The 18,170-nt window shown below is 37.8% G+C and overlaps 1 protein-coding gene across 1 annotated transcript in view; it reads right to left on the reverse strand.

Annotated features, from left to right (window-relative positions):
• Positions 1–17,740, reverse strand: part of SLC26A4 (solute carrier family 26 member 4) — a 39,883-nt gene extending 22,143 nt beyond the window's left edge. Inside the window, exons 1-7 of the mRNA XM_011372491.1 lie at positions 17,577–17,740; positions 15,933–16,072; positions 9,404–9,514; positions 7,615–7,799; positions 6,827–6,991; positions 2,745–2,897; positions 2,559–2,641 (exon numbers count right to left, since the gene is read on the reverse strand). Of these exons, the coding sequence (XP_011370793.1) occupies positions 2,559–2,641; positions 2,745–2,897; positions 6,827–6,991; positions 7,615–7,799; positions 9,404–9,514; positions 15,933–16,072; positions 17,577–17,740 (1,001 nt within the window). The remainder of the gene's footprint in view (positions 1–2,558; positions 2,642–2,744; positions 2,898–6,826; positions 6,992–7,614; positions 7,800–9,403; positions 9,515–15,932; positions 16,073–17,576) is intronic.
• Between the last annotated feature and the right edge of the window lie 430 nt (positions 17,741–18,170).

Below are 18,170 nucleotides of genomic sequence, written 5' to 3' on the forward strand. Positions count from 1 at the left end.
TCATCTTAAAGATCCTTGAATTTAAGAGATATAGTAGCCATAAAATGAGATTCACTCTGTCTGAAGAGTGAATATCAGGTCTGTTAAAGACATAAAGAATATAAGATGCTAAAAGAGCTAAATGGAAAATCCTTATCTTAAAAGCTATGATATTTAAAATCTTTTTGAGTCAAAAAAAAATTAAATTTATATAATATTCAAAATGTTTCATAGTCACAGTGACTAACATATCCCAATGATTATAGGGTTAAACAACTACTGTTTGACAAAACCAGAGCTATTCTACAAACCATATAAAGAAAAGTTTATAATCATGTGGTTGTCTCCAAATATGAAAATTTGTAGGATGACTTTCGTGGACCTATATCTTGATGACTATCTATATGGTGTAATTCCAGAGGTTCTAGGGGGGAAAAACATCTCCTCTACCTACCTCACTTATGCCTGAAGTTCTATTAATAGGAAATTACATTTTTCCCTCCTATAATTATAGGAACGTGGTAAAGTAGAATAATATTTTTATAGAAATGCAGTTATTGGGGCCCAAGCAATCCTAATGTATGATACTGACACTCACCAAGACAGGAGGGAGCTGCCAACAGCGGCCTCGCTTTTACTCTTATTGGAGGCTTGAAGCAGGGATGGATTTAAAAGGTAGGCTAGCACGATCTTTCTTTTTGCTCCTCTTGCTCTAGTACTCACCACTAACACTACTTTCCTTGCTCTTTTCTAATCTCTTCGTGCCACTCTTTCTTTTTCACGTTTGTGGATGTCTTTAGACTTGTTTATCTGCCACCACATGAGAACAGGCAACAAAGGCCTTTCTTGTGGTTTATTTATAATGGCATAGGCTTGGGTAGTTTATATCTTCAACAAATATTTTCTGAGATCCTGATATGAGATAGGTACTGTGCTAGGAAGCCAGAGCTAAATAAGACAAATGGGCTCACTGCCCTTGTGAAGTTGCTAGAGTCCCTGGGGCCAGCCAGGCAGGTTAGGTTAACCAACCAATCATACCAGGTGGTCTGTCAGAGGATTCAGCTTGACTAAATCCAAAAGCAAGAGGCTAGAGATTCATTTTCTGGAGAAGAGCAGCCAGGAAAGCTCTGGATAGGGCCAGAATGGATAACCAAAGGCTGCAAAAAATGAGTTCCCCATATCAATTAATGGAACATGGACATTTGCTGTGTACCACCTCTAAGTGTTACATCTTAGGAAACCTGACAGAAGGGATCTATAAAATATATTTTTATGTAGTTGTTTATAATTACTCAAATAATCTAATTGTTTGGGTGAAAATGCCATGACTCAAGTAGCCATGCTACATCTTTTATTAAGTTCCTTCCAGTGCTAAGATTCACTATCAAAATGTCCATCCTCTAAGGCAGAGTTTCCAAAATATACCTGATCATAAGAATCACTTGAAGAATCTTCGAAAAATATTCCCATGCCCCTCCTCTGGAAAGCCTGATTTAATAGGTTTGGAGTGAGAACCAGGAATCTGTTAATGAGGGTCTCCTATGATTCTCACAAAAAAAGGTAAGTTTGAGAAATATTAGATAGGATAATATGTAGCCAGTTGTAATTTTTCAAATATTTTTTGAACAGATATGAGAAGAAATCATAAGATTGATCAAATGAAAAGGCAGCAGTTCCCTGTGGAATAAGCTCTGGAACTCAGCTAGCTTGAGGAGTTTGTATTAAGAGCATGGAAAAACAAAGATTGGTACAAGGTCCCTCAGCTAGTATTAAGGGAAAGGAAACTAACATTTATTGGTATTTAACAGCAAAACTAGTCATAAATGCTATGTTAATGTTACAAACCTAATAAACATTTGGGCTTCTTTGTAAATGCCATGTGACAAAATTATAGTGTAGGGCACGTGGCCCCCTCTATGCATTTTATGAAGGATCTCATTGGGTTTCACAATCAGCTAAAATTGAGGCTTCAGCATTTGTCATTAACCTTATTTTATAGGAGAAACCCCCACCCCAGGGCCACAGAACTAGATGGTGACAAAGATGGACAAAGGACTTTACTTCTTTACTTTTCTAATTTACCAAACTACCATACGTGTAGAAAACTTCCTTTGCAGATAATACATTTCGTTAATGGGAACAAATGACATAATTACTACCTAAGATTGATTAAACTAAATTGTGGAGAATTTAGGTTAGACGTCCCTGATTTCTTAAGCAGATTATTCTCAGTGCAAAAAAATGTTACTAACCTTGATTCTATTTATATTCTGATTATACATATGAGTTTAAACCAGGAGTCTGGTAGTAACTAACTGTACATGTCCTGACACTTTTTAGGAAAATGAAGGATAAAGAGAGAACATATGGGGGATTCTTTTAAACTAATGGTTTGAACTTTATCTACATACATACTGTTTATCTGATAGTTTGCACAAAAGGGTACTTCTTTAAGACCATACACAAATAGGACTATTGAATGAGCACCAATGAAATGAAACTTGTAATAAAAGGTTTCATTTAAATAGAAAGTACTGACTTAATATATTAGTATTGCCTAAGAGAAATGCCATACTCACCCCCTTGGGATGGATTTAACAATGCCAGCATTGTAATTTTTTTCCAGGTCGGCTCCATATGAAATGGCAGTAGCAATTATTGTCTGAAATAAAACAATAGAGGTTTAAAAAAATGCATTTGTTCTAACAATTCCTTTCTTGTCAATCTAATTAATGTTTAATTTTCTAATTACATATTCTACTTACCACAATTACTTCTATAGGAATAGGAACTCGGATTTTGTATTTAAATCGATCATTTATTTCTTTAACTGCCATACAGACGATAATGGTGAGTAATCCAGCAATGAAATCAGCGAGATTGGTGTCACCAATATTTTGAAAAATCTCAACTAGAGTCTATAAAAAGAAAATAATTTTACATACTTTCCATATGAAAAAATCATGATACCATCATCAAACAGGACTTAAGAACTTCATATGAAACCATAAAAATGTGTTGACTAATACAGACATCATTAAATACATCCAGTCTTTAATACATACATATATATACCTCAAGTTATTAATGATGGTTAATTTGGAGTGGTAAAACTATGGATTATTTTGACTCTTATTTTTGCTTATTTGTATTTTTTACAATAAAAATGAAATCTCTTAAAAGAAAAAATATCATTATTTAGTGTCTTTTACTTGCAGGAAAACTTTAAAATTTTATCTTAATGTAATTTTACAGGTACTATTAAGTGGCCTAATTTTTACCATGTTGATATGATATTGAGATTAAAGGCTGATAAACCAGAAGGTCTCAATTAGCCAAAATTTTAAGTAAAGCTCTTCCCTAAACCTTAATGATACAGGTGATAATAAAAATATCTGAAATACTTCATATATAGAAAACATATGGTCTGACCTATTCTTTATGGCAAAATAAAATCTATTGAATTGATATATACGTCAAGTATGAATTTTTGGAAATTAATTTAGTACCGAGTTAAAACTTGAACTAAGATGACTTAAATAAAAGTAACTCTTTTCAAGTGGAGAGACAAGTCAGCTCAAGAAAAACTAGTTGTGTTTTGAAAGTAGGAGGTTTCCGAGACTAGAGGGGTATTAGCAAGGGAGAATCCCAGGGAAGAACACTAATATCTTTGTTATAGCAGCAATGTCAGTCTTTAAGAAGCCATGATTTAAGAAGGCATTTATCAATTATTTGAGACAAGTAATATCCCGGTGAACGTTACTTTTCTTTGAATGAGTCTTTTAATATAAATTTTTATGTGAAGATAAAGGAATGGAGCATCTTACTGTTTATAACGTGTATCTTATTTATATTTATATGGAGTCATAAGTAAAAAAATTATATCCGATATTACATACAAGGAAATTTATCAGTTAACTTTTGGAGCCAAATTTATTTACTTCATCTTATCTCTATGAATGTAATTGTCCCTTGCTGTCAGGCATTATCTACAACTAGAACTTTTGTGCATATATATCAACACAAAGTGTTACTTTCTTTATTAAAATGGCTTAAATTTTATCTACGGAAATAGATTCAAAGTAATGAATCTGATCAAACTTAGCGGTGCTTTTTAAAACTCTCATCATCTGTGCAGAACTTATTAATGTGGTCTTCCTCCTTGTTAGGGAGAGAAATAGGGCAGGTAGCATCAATTTAGTAAGCATGAAGAAAGGCTTCCCTTGTCTATTGAGACAACCCATTCAAAGTGAATGATAGAGAAACATAATCACTCTTAAATAGACTGTAATTGGTCTCATGATGGTATCATGAAGAGTATTACTAATTATGAATTCTACCAACATCCTGTCATTCTCCCTTCTGCATCCTATGCCCAGCATCTCCGGCATTTGTGAATTAATGTTTTTATTTTTCTCTCTTTTCTAATAGTTCATCCTCCATTTTTTTTTTTTTTTTTTTTGGTATTCATTATTTCTTTTGATGGAGGTGGGAGGGGTGTCAAAACAAAGTACAACTTTATACGAAAGGAATGCTAAGTTAACTACATTCCAGGGAAAGCATCTTACAACAATCTGACAGTCTTTCCTGGAGGAATTCACCACCACTCTGCATTTGTTGAAGGATTCTTTCATGAGTGATTGCAATTGCTAATATCATAAGCAATTCTCTGTTCAGGTATTGAGTGGTTCATTCAACCCTTATACAATCATTTCCAGACCTGCTGATTCTTTCTTCTCAAAAGAGGAAGGTTAAATTTACCATCACACGGATGACTGAAATATCTTCATCCAATTTGGCAGGCCTAGGAGGAATTTCTTGCAAAATTCTATGACATATTGCAACCTGAGACTTCAAGAATAATGTTCAACAGAACATGTCACAGAATGATTGTGTTTGGTTTAGAAACTATTTTTGACCTCATTCGAGTGTTTCATGGCAGCAAGCTTCATCTTAAACATAATCTTAGTAGACCAGAAAAACTGTTTCAGCTCCCATCTACAGAGGTCCAGCAATGGCAAGGGACCCAGATTAACCACTGGCCTGGGCCTCCTCTGATCTGTGTGGATACAGACCTAGCAATGGTCACACAAGGAGATGAGTGCACTTAGTAAGGGGTATCTTGGTGGATTCGGGGATCAGAGGCTTTGTATAAGGAACGAACAGTGCCTGGCATATGGAAGTTAGTCAATAAGTCCTTATTGAATAGATGAATTGAATGAACGACAATGAAGGGGAAAAAATGAATGAATAGTTGCTGGCGAAGTGTGAAAGCAAGAAAAAGCAAGCTGTGTCAGGGACTGAGAAAGTGAGAGAGCCTGTCAGAAAAAGGCAGTCAGAAGGTTTCCAAGCAAGCCAAGGACTTGGTAGGAAAAAAAAAAAAAAGAAACAATGACAAAAATAATGCTGAATCAAAAAAAAAAAAACTTGTGCTAATGTCTTCCTATAGGCTGGGCCTGGGAGGTGAATAGTATGCTTGATGAGGTCTACTCATCATGACAATGAAAATAATAACAATATTACTACGAGTCCTTACCATGTGCCAGATATTGTGCTAAGTGCTATACACAAACTCTAAAAGGCAGCTACTCTAATTATCCCCATTTTACAATTGAGGACACTGAGGCTTAGGGGAATATAACATGCCCCAAATCACATGGATACTAGAGGATGGAACCAAGACTATGATTTAAGTCTACTGAAGTTCAAAGTCCATGATATCAATTACTGTGTTATACTACCTCCTCTACCACTTTTTAGCATACTACCTGGCCTGTAATAGGCACTCGGTAATATTTTTTGAATGGATAGAGTAATATGGGATTGTGAATCTGTTGTGAAATTGAGCAAATTCCTGACCACTTCACTAATGTTTAGATATACATGTATGGCCTTACATTGTTTTAGAAGCTAATACATGGATCATTAAAGGACTTCATTCTTAATGTTGGCACATTATTTTTGCTTAGTATAATTCTCCCCAAAACTAGGATATCATGTTACTATTATCACGACTTTTCAAGCATCAATAACATGCCTTATATAGAATATATATTTAGATCTAAGAGCTTTTTAAATCTAATTAGTGTGATATACATCCTTCTTTTGCATCTCTTTTGCATGTTGAATCATCTCTGAATCTAATGTTCCTTTTTATCTATAATTGCTGAGACATTTACATTATATACTTATGGACTCTCAGAGTTATAAAGGGCTTTAGAGATACATGTTCAATTATTTCATTTAATAAATAAGATGCCTCGAGATGTGAAATAATAGTTTCAAAATAACTATTTTCATTGAGTAGTTGTTCTGTGCCAGCCTCTGGGCCAAAGTGCTTCTCATCTGTCCTTATTTAATAACTTAGTTGGTAGATACTGTTACCAACTCCATTTTGCAGAAAAGGAAACTGAGACATGGTGATTTGCTCACATGACTAGCAAATTGCAGAGTCAGGATTTGAATCCAGGTCATCCATCTCCAAACCTGAGCTCTCAGCCACTATCCTACATTATGTGCCTGAGGCCGCTTAGTTTGTGAGATGCAAAGCTGAGACTGGAACTCAAGTCTGTTGCATCCCATACTGGTCTTAGCTTCACTGTATCACTGAGTTTTCATTAATATTTTTAAGTGCAATGACACTTCTTAAACCATTTTGACCAATTGAGAACAATAATCTGCCTTTTTTGATGTTACTCCCAATTGTATTGCTTCTATCAGAGAAGAATGCTTTCAGTGGCTCCCAAAGTATGGCACAGAGGAAGGCAGGCTCTCCAGACTCAAGTTAAAGAGGAAAATAACACGTTGTTCTTAGTGAGTCATCCCTAGAGTAAGAAGCAACACTTACATAGATAATGGAGAGAACTCCATTATAGTTTTTGGTTGAAACGTTGAGGATGATCTTCAGCTGTGAGACGAACACTTGGAAGGCTGCAGCTGTTGTGAATCCTCCAATCAAAGGGTCTGCCAAGTACCTCACTATGAATCCAATCTGCAAAACTCCAAATACCAACTAGGATAGGAAGAAGGAAGGAAAAATTAAATGTTTGCCTGAGAGAAGAACCTACTCTCTTGAAGCATTAACAAATTAAACCTAACACCAATTTAAACTCTGGTAGCCTGTCTATAATACAAAAATACTTGTGGGAAACAAATCTGAATTTCTTAATGTCCTGTTTCCTCTCTCCTCCATCACTCTAAATTTGAAAACCATGCGTAATGTAAACCTTAAAGTATTTCTAGATATGTAATAAGAAAAGCAAAAAATCATGTAGCTTATTCTGTGAACTTTATTGTAAAGATAACAAGAAAGCAAGTATTATGACTACTGTACTGAAAATTAAAAGCATTGTTTAGGATTAACATCACTATATTATCTGTACCAATAGAAATGCCTTCCTTCTATTGATGTAATTGTTTCCTTTCCCTTTCTCATAAATACCCACTGCCCTTGTCTCCAAATTGGAACATTATCTGGGCTTCTGCTTGAATCAATGCTTTCTCAATAGCTATTCTTATTGATCTCAATAAATGCCGTTGCCCCTCACTTTGAAAAGTCTTTTATTTTTAGGTTAACAACAGCTAGTTATTTCAAATAAAAATCATCCCAGTCTATATCTCACTTGTAACGCTTACCTGTATGATTCCAACCAAAAGGGTAAGAGTACTCGCAATCAGTACTCTTGCTGCATCTCTAGTTGCATCATCTATCATGGTAGCATTTGATGCAGTTCCATTACTGCTGGGTATGAGAAAGTTTTCATCGGGGGCCAGGCTCAGGACAACAGATCCCACCATTAAACTGACCACTGGGAAAGGTCCTGGAGAAAAAGTCTCTATCAATTAATAATTATTAATTGCAAGTGTTTAGGCTCAACATGTCATGTCTACATAGGATTAGAAAGATGTATGAGATAATTAGCTATGATTGGGAAAATGTTGTTTGTTCACAAAAGAAGCTGAAAAGCAAGTGCTTCAAGGCATTTACAACCCAGAAATGAGCAAGAGAGACATGTAGGTAGGTAATTATAATGCAGCATTCAGGATGCTTTATAAGTACACATAAAGGGTTTCTAACCTATCTTTGTCTGATCTTCGTGTGTGGGAGGAGAGAGTTGTCAGGAAAGGTTTCCTGGAAGAGGCGGAATATAAACTGAGTCCTTACTTGTTCCATCTTATTTTTATCCCATAGAAGCTCATTTCCTAGAGCATCCACTGTCTTAATCTCTGTGGAGCTGAGTACCTCAATCAATATCACAGGGTTCAAATTAAGATAAAGAAAGCAAAGAGAGTGTATAGTTTCTCTTTCTCTTTCCAAGACAAATTATTTTTTCGTATCAAATGCCAATTCTATGTTTAGAAAGTACTCCTTTTCTTCCAACAACTGCTCCATTCACTACTGATATGTTTATCCATGATGATGATGGTCCTGTCCTTTTATCGTGAAAGGCTTTAACAATCGGGAGGGCTCAATACCAAAATCCAGTAACCTGGAATGTCTAAATGTATAGAATACCAAAGAGAAAAATATCAGCTTCTATGTTCCTTGCCTCGTCAATTATTTGATGCTGATCAATTCTCCCAGGTGAGGAAGTTCTTTCAGTCAATGAAACCTCTTCCTGACCTTTCACAGATAAGACAACATGCCAGATACTGGGGAAAATACAACTAAGGTCAGGATATGGGTTGGGAATATGGGGACAGTTGTATTTGTTTCAAGAGAATTTTCTAGGCAGACATGTCTAGTCAGCAGATGGATGTAGGCGCAAAGTTATCTCAAGTATAAATGTCAAAGTAGCAATATATCATTAAAATCTGTATTTACTAGAACATTCTAGCAAAAGAGAATTTAAATTTTAGGAATAGCAGGAAATAAACCTATTTTGAGTCATACCAAGAAGAAAAGCCAATTTAGTTTCTAAATTGTTTTGGCATGATTTTGCCAGTCTTTCAATCTTAGTGACTTAAAATAAATATGCTCTTTAATGAAATAATGAATATGTATTTGATGAACAAAATTTAGTAAATTCTATGTTAATCTGATAAAACAGTAGTTTCAAAGGCCTCTTGGAGATTTTTTTCTTTGTCTTGTTTTGTTTCAGAAGAGAATACTTTCTAAATATGAAGTCAAATCTATTACATTTAAAAAAATAAAACCACGCTAAAATTTGAAGGTAGGCTATAATTGTAACAATTTTTCAATTTCTCTTCATGAAAAAAAAGAGTTAAGTATAAAGCTAAGTAAAGGCATAGTATTTTGAAAGCTAAGAAAACCATTTGCATCACTGAATAGAAAAAGCGGGCAAAGCACTGAATCCCTATTTCCCTGGAAAACATTAACAAAGATATGGAAGCAAAATATGCATAATATGGCCAAAACACATTAAACACGATTAATACAATTGTAGCAAATGCTTATAATTACCAACTGAGATGTGTCTTGATGTTCCAAAAATAAAGTATGTCAGGATAGGAAAAAAAGCAGAGTAGAGACCATATCCAACTGGAACTGCAGCTAATAGAGCATACGCCATACCTATAAGTACAACCAAAATGATTGAATTTGCAAACAAAAGTTATAGTTTGTTTATACTGTAAAAAAAAAAAAAAAAGAGGCCTTTTCATAGATATCCTCAATTTGCAGCTTGTCCTAACTGGTTTCCTTATTTTGCATACAATCTGTGGCTATACTAGGATGCAGAACATGATTCAAATATGCTAGGATAATGATTGCATCTACAGGCATCACGTGCTGTAGTAAATTGACTCAGCTTATCAGTAATTCAATTATTCACTAATCACCTGAGTAGAAAAAAAGAAATCAAGTCAGTTGTTGATTTAAAATGTCATTAATTCAGTCCAAAGGCTTATATCAGTTTTGCATATAGGTGGTTTTATCTGAATTCAGTGTTTCTCTGTGTTCTAAGGGACATATTGTTGCACTGCTCTTTCTCCTTTCTTGTTGGAAAACAGAAATTAGATCCAAACAAAGAAAAAATATGACAATTGTACATAGTGGCAGGCAAGACAACTCTACTGGGCTCTCCCCCTAGGAGATCAACTCCTCCACTAAGCTAACCCAAGCATCTCTGGGTACATGAATGTCATATGGTACAGAGAAATCTAAACCTTTCCACACACAGGAAGGTTGGAATATGATAACAGCTCATTCTTTTCCTTGGTTAAATACTTCTTATATAGTCAGCACATCTTAGGCTGTATTACCTTCCCGTAATTCACTCACTTACAGTGAGAAAAAAAAACAAGCCCTTTGGCCTTTGGGTCATGAATAAACACTTACAGTTATAATAGTAAAAAAAAAAAAAAAAAGTGTGGCAACAACCTAAATATCCTGGCCCACAGGTGCCCCAAATTATTTTCTGAATGAATGTCTCAAAATAAGGAAGTGGTTAACTAAATTATACTTTATACACTGTAATTCTATGAAATGAAATTGATGTGATGTATAGAAATACACTTACTAACATAGAGATATGTAAAATACAAAGAAAAAATTGAGAAAAATAGTAAGTTTGCATGCTCCTACTTTTATAAAAGTACACATGTATGTTGTATGCATAAAAAATCTGGAAAGATTTTTAGTATCTACAAAATTCAGATATACAAAAAGACTATAATAAACACCCATGTATCCACCATCCAGCTTAAGAAATAAGTGATTGCCAGTCCAGTTGAAGCTCTCTGTATTCTCTTCCTCAACCACATCCTCTTCCCTCTCTCTATCCTCAGAAGACAACCATGATCCTGAATTTAGTGGTTATAATTCTCGGACATTTTTTTATACTTTTAAATAGATATGCATTTATGTGTCTAATAAGATATTTACTAATATGTTAATGGGTTATCTATATGGTAGGATCAAAGGAGACTTCAAGTTCATTGAGGAGGTATTTTTAAATATATTTTCCAGTTTCCTAGAATGAGCATTCATTCACTCATTCATTCAACAACTATTGATTATGTACTAACATCCCAGGCACTATTCTAGATTTGAGGGAATATGAGAGTGGACCAAAGAAAGTGCCCTTACAGAGTTTGCAATCTAGAAAAATCTGTATTACTGATGCGATTGTTTTAATATATAAAATTACAACAAGGAATTGCAATAATTAACTGTCTCAAGAACACGGACTAGAAAGGTGACTCCGCAAAGGGAAGATAAAAAAAGAAGCAGCAGGAAATGAAAACAACCTATTTTCTATGTACTTTTTCAAATCCTTCTTAAACTTCCACTTCCCTAAACTGGGCTCTGCAGTTCTTACAGGCCTGGAAAATGGGAACTTTTTCCGTTTTCATGTAGTATCCTACATTTGCTACTTAAATATAATCATCTTTATTATAAAGGAATTCGTTACAACAATTTTGAAATTATACAATTTGTAAAGAAATCTAAGCCATTGATTTAAACTGTGGCCTCTCTGTTATTGATACCCTTTGTGTGTAGGATGGTGGTATATACTGATAAAGGGAGTGTTAACAAACATTTGGAAGCACCTAGAAAGCAAAGGTAGAAAGGGAAGCACAGGCTCCCCAAAGCCATGAATAAAAGAAGCACTAAAGGGGCTGCACTGATCTTTTGCTGCTTGGAGAGAACTTTTTTTTTTTTAATAACAAGAGTCAAAAAGATCCCATTATCCTTAGCAACAACTGGTTTCTCAGCAACCGGAGCCTGACCTCTCTGATGAGTATTTCCCAACTCCTCCGCTGCCCAGACAGTGGTTATGCCATAGGCCTGTCATCACTAGAAACTGCAGCACCACCTCTGAAATCTCAACTTTGAGCCTTCTTTTTATTTATTTTTTATTTACTTATTTTTAAATTTATTTATTTATTCTTTATGGTGACATTGGTTAACGAAATCCGATAAGTTTCAGCTGTACATTTTAATAGGTATATATATATATATATATATTGTGTGTTCACCTCTCATAGTTAGATTTCTTTCTGTCACCACATATTTGACCCCCTTTACCCCGTCTAACTCCTCCTTCCCCCCTCCCCACTGAGCCTCCTTTTTAGCCACAGCCTCCTGGCCTTTCTCTTCCCCTACTCCAGAATCCTTATTGCAACATTTCTTTGTCCTCATGAGGCCTCTAATCCGTTAACTGATCCCCTTCCCCCCATCCTTGCTGTCCTCCTGTCCTCCACTGCAGCCTTGTCCCTGGAATTTCGCAAATATTGTTTCCCGCTCTCTCCCTCCTCTTTTCCTGTCTGGCAAAACCCCAATCTGGCTGAACCTAGAAGTCCACCTTTTCGAAGACAGCTAGATAAACTGGACTAGACACTCCTACATTTGGGCCAACCAGTTTCATGTTGGCATTCAATACTGCCTGGCAATCCAATTTCATTTCTTCCGAAAGTGTGTTTTTCTGCTCTCTGAGACAACTACTCAAACCTCCCTACTTTTCTCAAACTTCCCATCCCCCTTCTACACACAGATGCAGTTCAGAGATAAATCTTCGACTTCATCCAAAACACGGAATCCATGAGATGCCCCTAATTTGCTCTTTACCAAAATTTCAAACCTCTCTGCATCTGCACCATGGTGTATCTTTTTTCCTTTGAAAATGGAGGCGCTATCCTTCTTGTCTTTAAGGAGCAACCATTAAGGAGTAACCACTCTGTTCTTGAAACCATCCATGCTTGCCCCTTCTCAACTCTTAGTCATTTCTCCTCTACCTATCGGACCACAGGTCTCTTTCTTTCTACTAGGTCATTCTCACTAAGTCACAAATATGTTCTAGAATCTCCGATACTGAAAGAAAAATAAATCTTCCCTTCACTCTACCTTCATCCCTTATCTCCTTCCAGTTACTGCCATTTCTCTGCTCTGCTTCACAACAAACTTTAAAAGCATTGCCTATGTACTCTCCCCTCGAGTATATGACACTATCTACCCTTTAAAAAAAGAAAAAAAAAGTCCTCTCTTGGCTTCTGATCCCACATTTCTCCAATTGTTCTTTTTCTCTGACTTTCTGAGCCAAATCTACTCACATTTCTTTGTGGCCCCTCCCTCATCTTCCTGACCTCTAAATACTCCAGCCATCTTCTCCCATCTGCCTTCTCTTCCCAGATACTCTCAGGCGTTCCCACTCTTTTAAACATGACCTCTAGAGTGATACTTTTGTGGGTTTTATGTCTAGCCCAGCCCTCTCCTCTACCCTGCTCACGTGTAGTAGTTCCAACTCTATATTTGGCATCTCCACTTAAGTTGTCTGACATGCATTTCAAAGTTAGCCTGTCCAAAAGGAAATTCTTGGTTTTCCATCCCAAACCTGCTCTTCGGCCAGCCTTTTCCATTTTAATAAATGACACAACCATCTACTCAGTTGCTCAAGCCAACAACCTTTCATCTATACATAATCCATTAGTATATCCCAGTGAGTCTTTTCCCAAAATATATTTCAGATCTGTGCAGTTTTCTCCATCTCCTGCTTGATCTGGTTTAAGCTGACACACCTATCTTCAGGGCCGAGATGAGGGTGAGGCAAGTGAGGTGCCCAGAGTGCAGTATTTAAGGGTGGCTCCAGAGAACGAGTGCCTCACTTGCCTCAACCTAATCCCGGTTCTGCCTAACCTTATCTCATTCTGTTCACCCATCCTCCCCTCACTGGACTCTACTTGCACCAGAATTCTTTCTGTTCCTCCTTTGAAAATACTAAACTCCTTTGGCCTCAGGGCATGTACACCTCTGCCTGATATGCTCTTTTCTGCTCAATACATGGTGCTCCTTCTTATCCTCCAGTCTCTGATCAAATTTCACCCCCTAGTAACGCCTTCTTTGACCATTCTATCTAAAATGCACTTCTCAAATTAATCTCTGTTACAGCATATATAATCCTCCACAATGGATATCACAATCTATAATTATTTTTCTATTTCTCTACTTATTTATTTAATTCCCCTGTCTACCACTGGAAATGAGCTCCATGTGCCTGTCAATAAACTACTTAATCCCCATAGCTGAATACCTGGCACACAGAATTGGTCTATAAATATTATTAAGTGAATGGATGATGATATATGATTAATAAATGTATGAATTAATTAGGTTTACCTCCCAGAAATTCACTTTACAAAGATAAGCTTATAAAGATAATGTTTCTGGAAAACAAATTATCATAAAGTAAGGAACAGTGCAGTATATAAATTAAGATCCTAGGAATTAGACCCTGTGTTCAAATCTCAGCTCTACTACCTACAAGCTCCATGACCTTGGGCAAGACTTAATATATTTCACATCTATTGAAAGGAGTTAAAAATAGTTGTTGTGAGGATTAAATGAGATAACTGGCCAAAGTCCTCAGCATAATATCTGATACTTAATAAACAAAACTAAATTAAAATGAATTCTTATAAGATACTTATCAATGAAAACGGGAGAAACCAAGCTTGAGATACAGAAAGATGATTCATTATCAAGAATGCAATTCAGTCCTCTTCACCAAATGTGTTCAGGGCCAACTATTTTGTGGCAGTTGCTGAGCTAGGCATTAACTAGACAAACATGAATGAGATGCTTCCTGTCCCTTCCTGTCCCTCAGCAGTCAAAGGGTATTGCCATGTCACAGCTATGAGAGTCTACTGTGCACACAGGTACTTGGTTTCATTTAATTTAGGAACTGCACAGCCCCACCCAAGGCTTCTATCTACCTCTGTGATTGGAAACATGGGTGACCAGGCTGAGACTCCACACTGGGGCCACAGAACATCCTCCTTCTCTGTGGGAATTTACCTAGCCTGCTCTGAGTAATCTTGAGAGCTCCATGAGGCAAATTTTGGCTAATGCTATTGCTCAACAACTATTATTAACTTCTGAAATAGTCTGTTATCAAGCCATCTTTGTACACACATCCCTGCCCCACCCTACTTCCCAACACTTGGCAAACTCATACTTAACCTTTAGGGAAACTCGGCTTTGACAACTAAGCATCCAGGAAGCCACTCGTAATCCCCTAAGGCTGGATTGAATGACCCTCTTGCACTCCTGGATGAAGCAAAGTTACCCCTGCCACAGCCCTTACATACAATTGTTATCTATTTCCCCACTGGACTATGAACTCCTTGAAAGCAGGTGGTGTATCTTATTCATGTGGCAGGGTATCTTATACCTAGTGTCTGGCACATAATAAGTGCTCCATTAAATTATAATGAATAAGTGAGATTTCTGCTTTCATGATCCATGGGGCTTTATAGAGTTGGGAGGAGGGTGGAAGCAAGATGATGGGGATATGGGACAGAGGATAATGTCCATACTATTATTCCCCAGCTAGGCAATGGATTTCCAAGATGCTCGTGGAAATGTGGTATAAAGCCATTATAAAGTAGCAATAACCACCTATGTTGAGACATTTTGCCAGTAAAATAAGGGGATGAATTAATAAGGCGGGGGGAGCGGAATGGAAAAAATACTTACGGGTAGTCCAGACTAAAATACTTTCTGCTTTTCCCTTAAGCCAGTTTCAAACTGCAGGTCAAGACCATGTGTGGACGTAAAGTAATTTAATGGGCTGCAGTTATAATTTAAAAATTTATAAGCAGAATAGAATAGGATAGAATAGAAAATATCAGAGTATATCACTTATAGTGAAGGTAAGTATTATTTCACAAAACTTGAGATATGTGTATACAGTATGTAATGTAATACATATTTCTTACTGTGAGTTGCAGTTAATAAAAAGTTAGGAAGCCACTGCTTAGATAATAGGGCTCTAGTTGGAGCCGTGCAGCTAGAAAAGCAGCATGGTTTCCTAGGAAGAGAACTCTAAGGAAGAAGAGGAGGAAAGAGGCAACTTTTCTCCACTAAGGGACTCTAGAAGCAGAAGGGTAAGCAAGCATTTGGAGCAGACTCATGGAAGCCTGGAGAAAGTTATGAATTGCTGCTGGAGACTGTGGTTCTCAAACACTTGGGAGCCAGTTCACCAACACCTTACCTTGCAGCGTACCCACTAGCCCAGTGCTAATTCCAGAAATGATGTCACTAAGCAGCCATTCCTTGATTCGGTATTTAGGAAGCCAGTCCAGGATGGGCAGGAGGATCCTCAGCACACCAAGGGCTCTCTTTCTTGAACAACTGTCAAACACAAGTGATCACAAAGTTTTGAACTGAACTATGCTGTTTATAACTATTTAGAAAAAGAATGAGAATTACATGGACAATATTAACTCTGAAGTGCTTACCATGCTTTTGCCAAGAACTCTATCTACCGTTTTAAATGCACTGTGCTAGAAAACACAGGATTAAGTGCCCCACCCCCCACCCCACCAGCTTAATCCTCTGAGAAAACATCTCTACACAAGAACCCATTTTCTGGTCCAGCCACAGATTTATCATTGTGGAGTCTCTAAATGGAGATTAATTTTCAGACTTCTGCTTTCAGACGCCTTCTTTTACTTCTTCTCTTTTTCTTTTAAGAAAAATAAACATGCTCTGTATATTTTGGCAATCCAAGTGTGAGCCAGTTTTTACAAAACTCTTAATATGATGAAAGTACATCTTGCTGTACCTTGTTACTTATTATTTTTTAAATTCCATAATCAACAGGTAAAAGAAAAAATATTAACAATGGGTGAACATTCATTCTTTGACTCCTCGTTCAAATAAATTATTTTTTTAAATTACATTTATGAGACAATTGGAAATTTTAACATTGAATCAATGTTTGATATTGAGGAATTATTTTATTTTTCAGTGTGATTATGGAATTGTGGTTATATTTTTAAAAATAGTCCCTAGAGATATATGCTGAAATATATAGATAGATAGATAGATAGATAGATAGATAGATAGATAGATAGATATATACAGACAGACAGATGAAAAGATACACTAGATAGGATTTGCTTCAAAAAAAATAGTGGGAGTGTGGTAAATAGGTGGGAATAGAAGAAACAAGATTAACTTTGAGTAGATCACTATTGAAGCTGGATGAAGGGCAAATACATGGAAAGGAGGTTCATTATACTACTGTGTCTGCTTTTGTATGTATTGGAAATGTTCTACAATAAAAAGCTTTTAAAATGAAAGAAAATCTGGCAACAGTTGCCAGTTCTCTAGTTCTTTTTGTTTGAGATATCTAATTACAGGTGGCCCATTTGAGTTTAGAGACTGATGGAAGTTCTCCTGGGGGTCCCGCTGCCTAATGTGAAGGACTTGGAGCACACCACGCTCTCCTGTGTTCTGGCTGTCATTCCCGGCTCTCTGCGTGGCATCCTGCCTAGACGAGCTTGGGGCTTTCAAGAAATCCTCATCAGATGATAGGTTTATCCATCATCTCTTTTTAATCAAGCCCCTTTCTCGGGACCTTTTAGCCCCTTTCTCCGGACCCTCTGGACCCTCAAGACCTTCTGGACCGGAAGGCGCACTCCAGGTGTCTCCAAGAGAAAAGAGAGACGGGGCTTCCGGAACACACTCTTCCCAAAGATAAATTCCTGAGACTAGAGTTAACTTCGGGCAGAGAATGATGGAGCCACCCTCCCACCAGGAAGGACGCGTCGCAGACGCAGGAGCCAAAGTTGGGCCTCTGGAGGTAGAAGCCCGGATGTCCCCCGCCTTGCGGACTGACGCTGGCCGCTACCTGCAGCTCTTGGCCAGTCGCTCCCGCAGCGTCCTGCGCTCTTGCAGACGCCGCTCGTACTGCTGTTGGAAGGCGAGCTCACTGTAGACCCGCCGCGACACCACGTAGCTGCCACTATACTCGGGGAGCGGCTGCAGCTCCGACCTGCGACCTGGCGCTTCCATGCCCTTCAAGGAGGACGACAAGGAGGGAGACGATGGAGAGGGGAAGGAGAAGAGACGGTGACGAGGAAGCGACAGGGAGAGGCAACTGCCCTTTAGCCGCCTCTGGGCCCCACCTGTTGCAGCAGATCCCGGAGAGCCTGGTCCCCGCGCGGCGGGCCTGGGCCCTCTGGGCCCGCCGCCCCCGGCGAGCACTGCCACCTGCAGGGGGGCACCTGAGGACCTCTGGGTCGCGTAGCCTGCACCTGCTTCCTGGGACTCCCGGACTCTGAAGGGAGTGAGCCCCGCGTAGGGGGTTTCGAGAGCTCGACCCAGTCGCCTCCGGGGGGCAGTCAGGGCGCTGTCCGCGTTCTGAAATCTCCCCAAACCCAGGCTGGGACCAGAAGCTCTGGCGGTACTGGAGGGGACCTCGTGAGCGTCCCTCTCCCCTTGC

The sequence above is a fragment of the Pteropus vampyrus genome, unplaced genomic scaffold (assembly GCF_000151845.1).
Source record: "Pteropus vampyrus isolate Shadow unplaced genomic scaffold, Pvam_2.0 Scaffold208, whole genome shotgun sequence".
Taxonomy (NCBI): domain Eukaryota; kingdom Metazoa; phylum Chordata; class Mammalia; order Chiroptera; family Pteropodidae; genus Pteropus; species Pteropus vampyrus.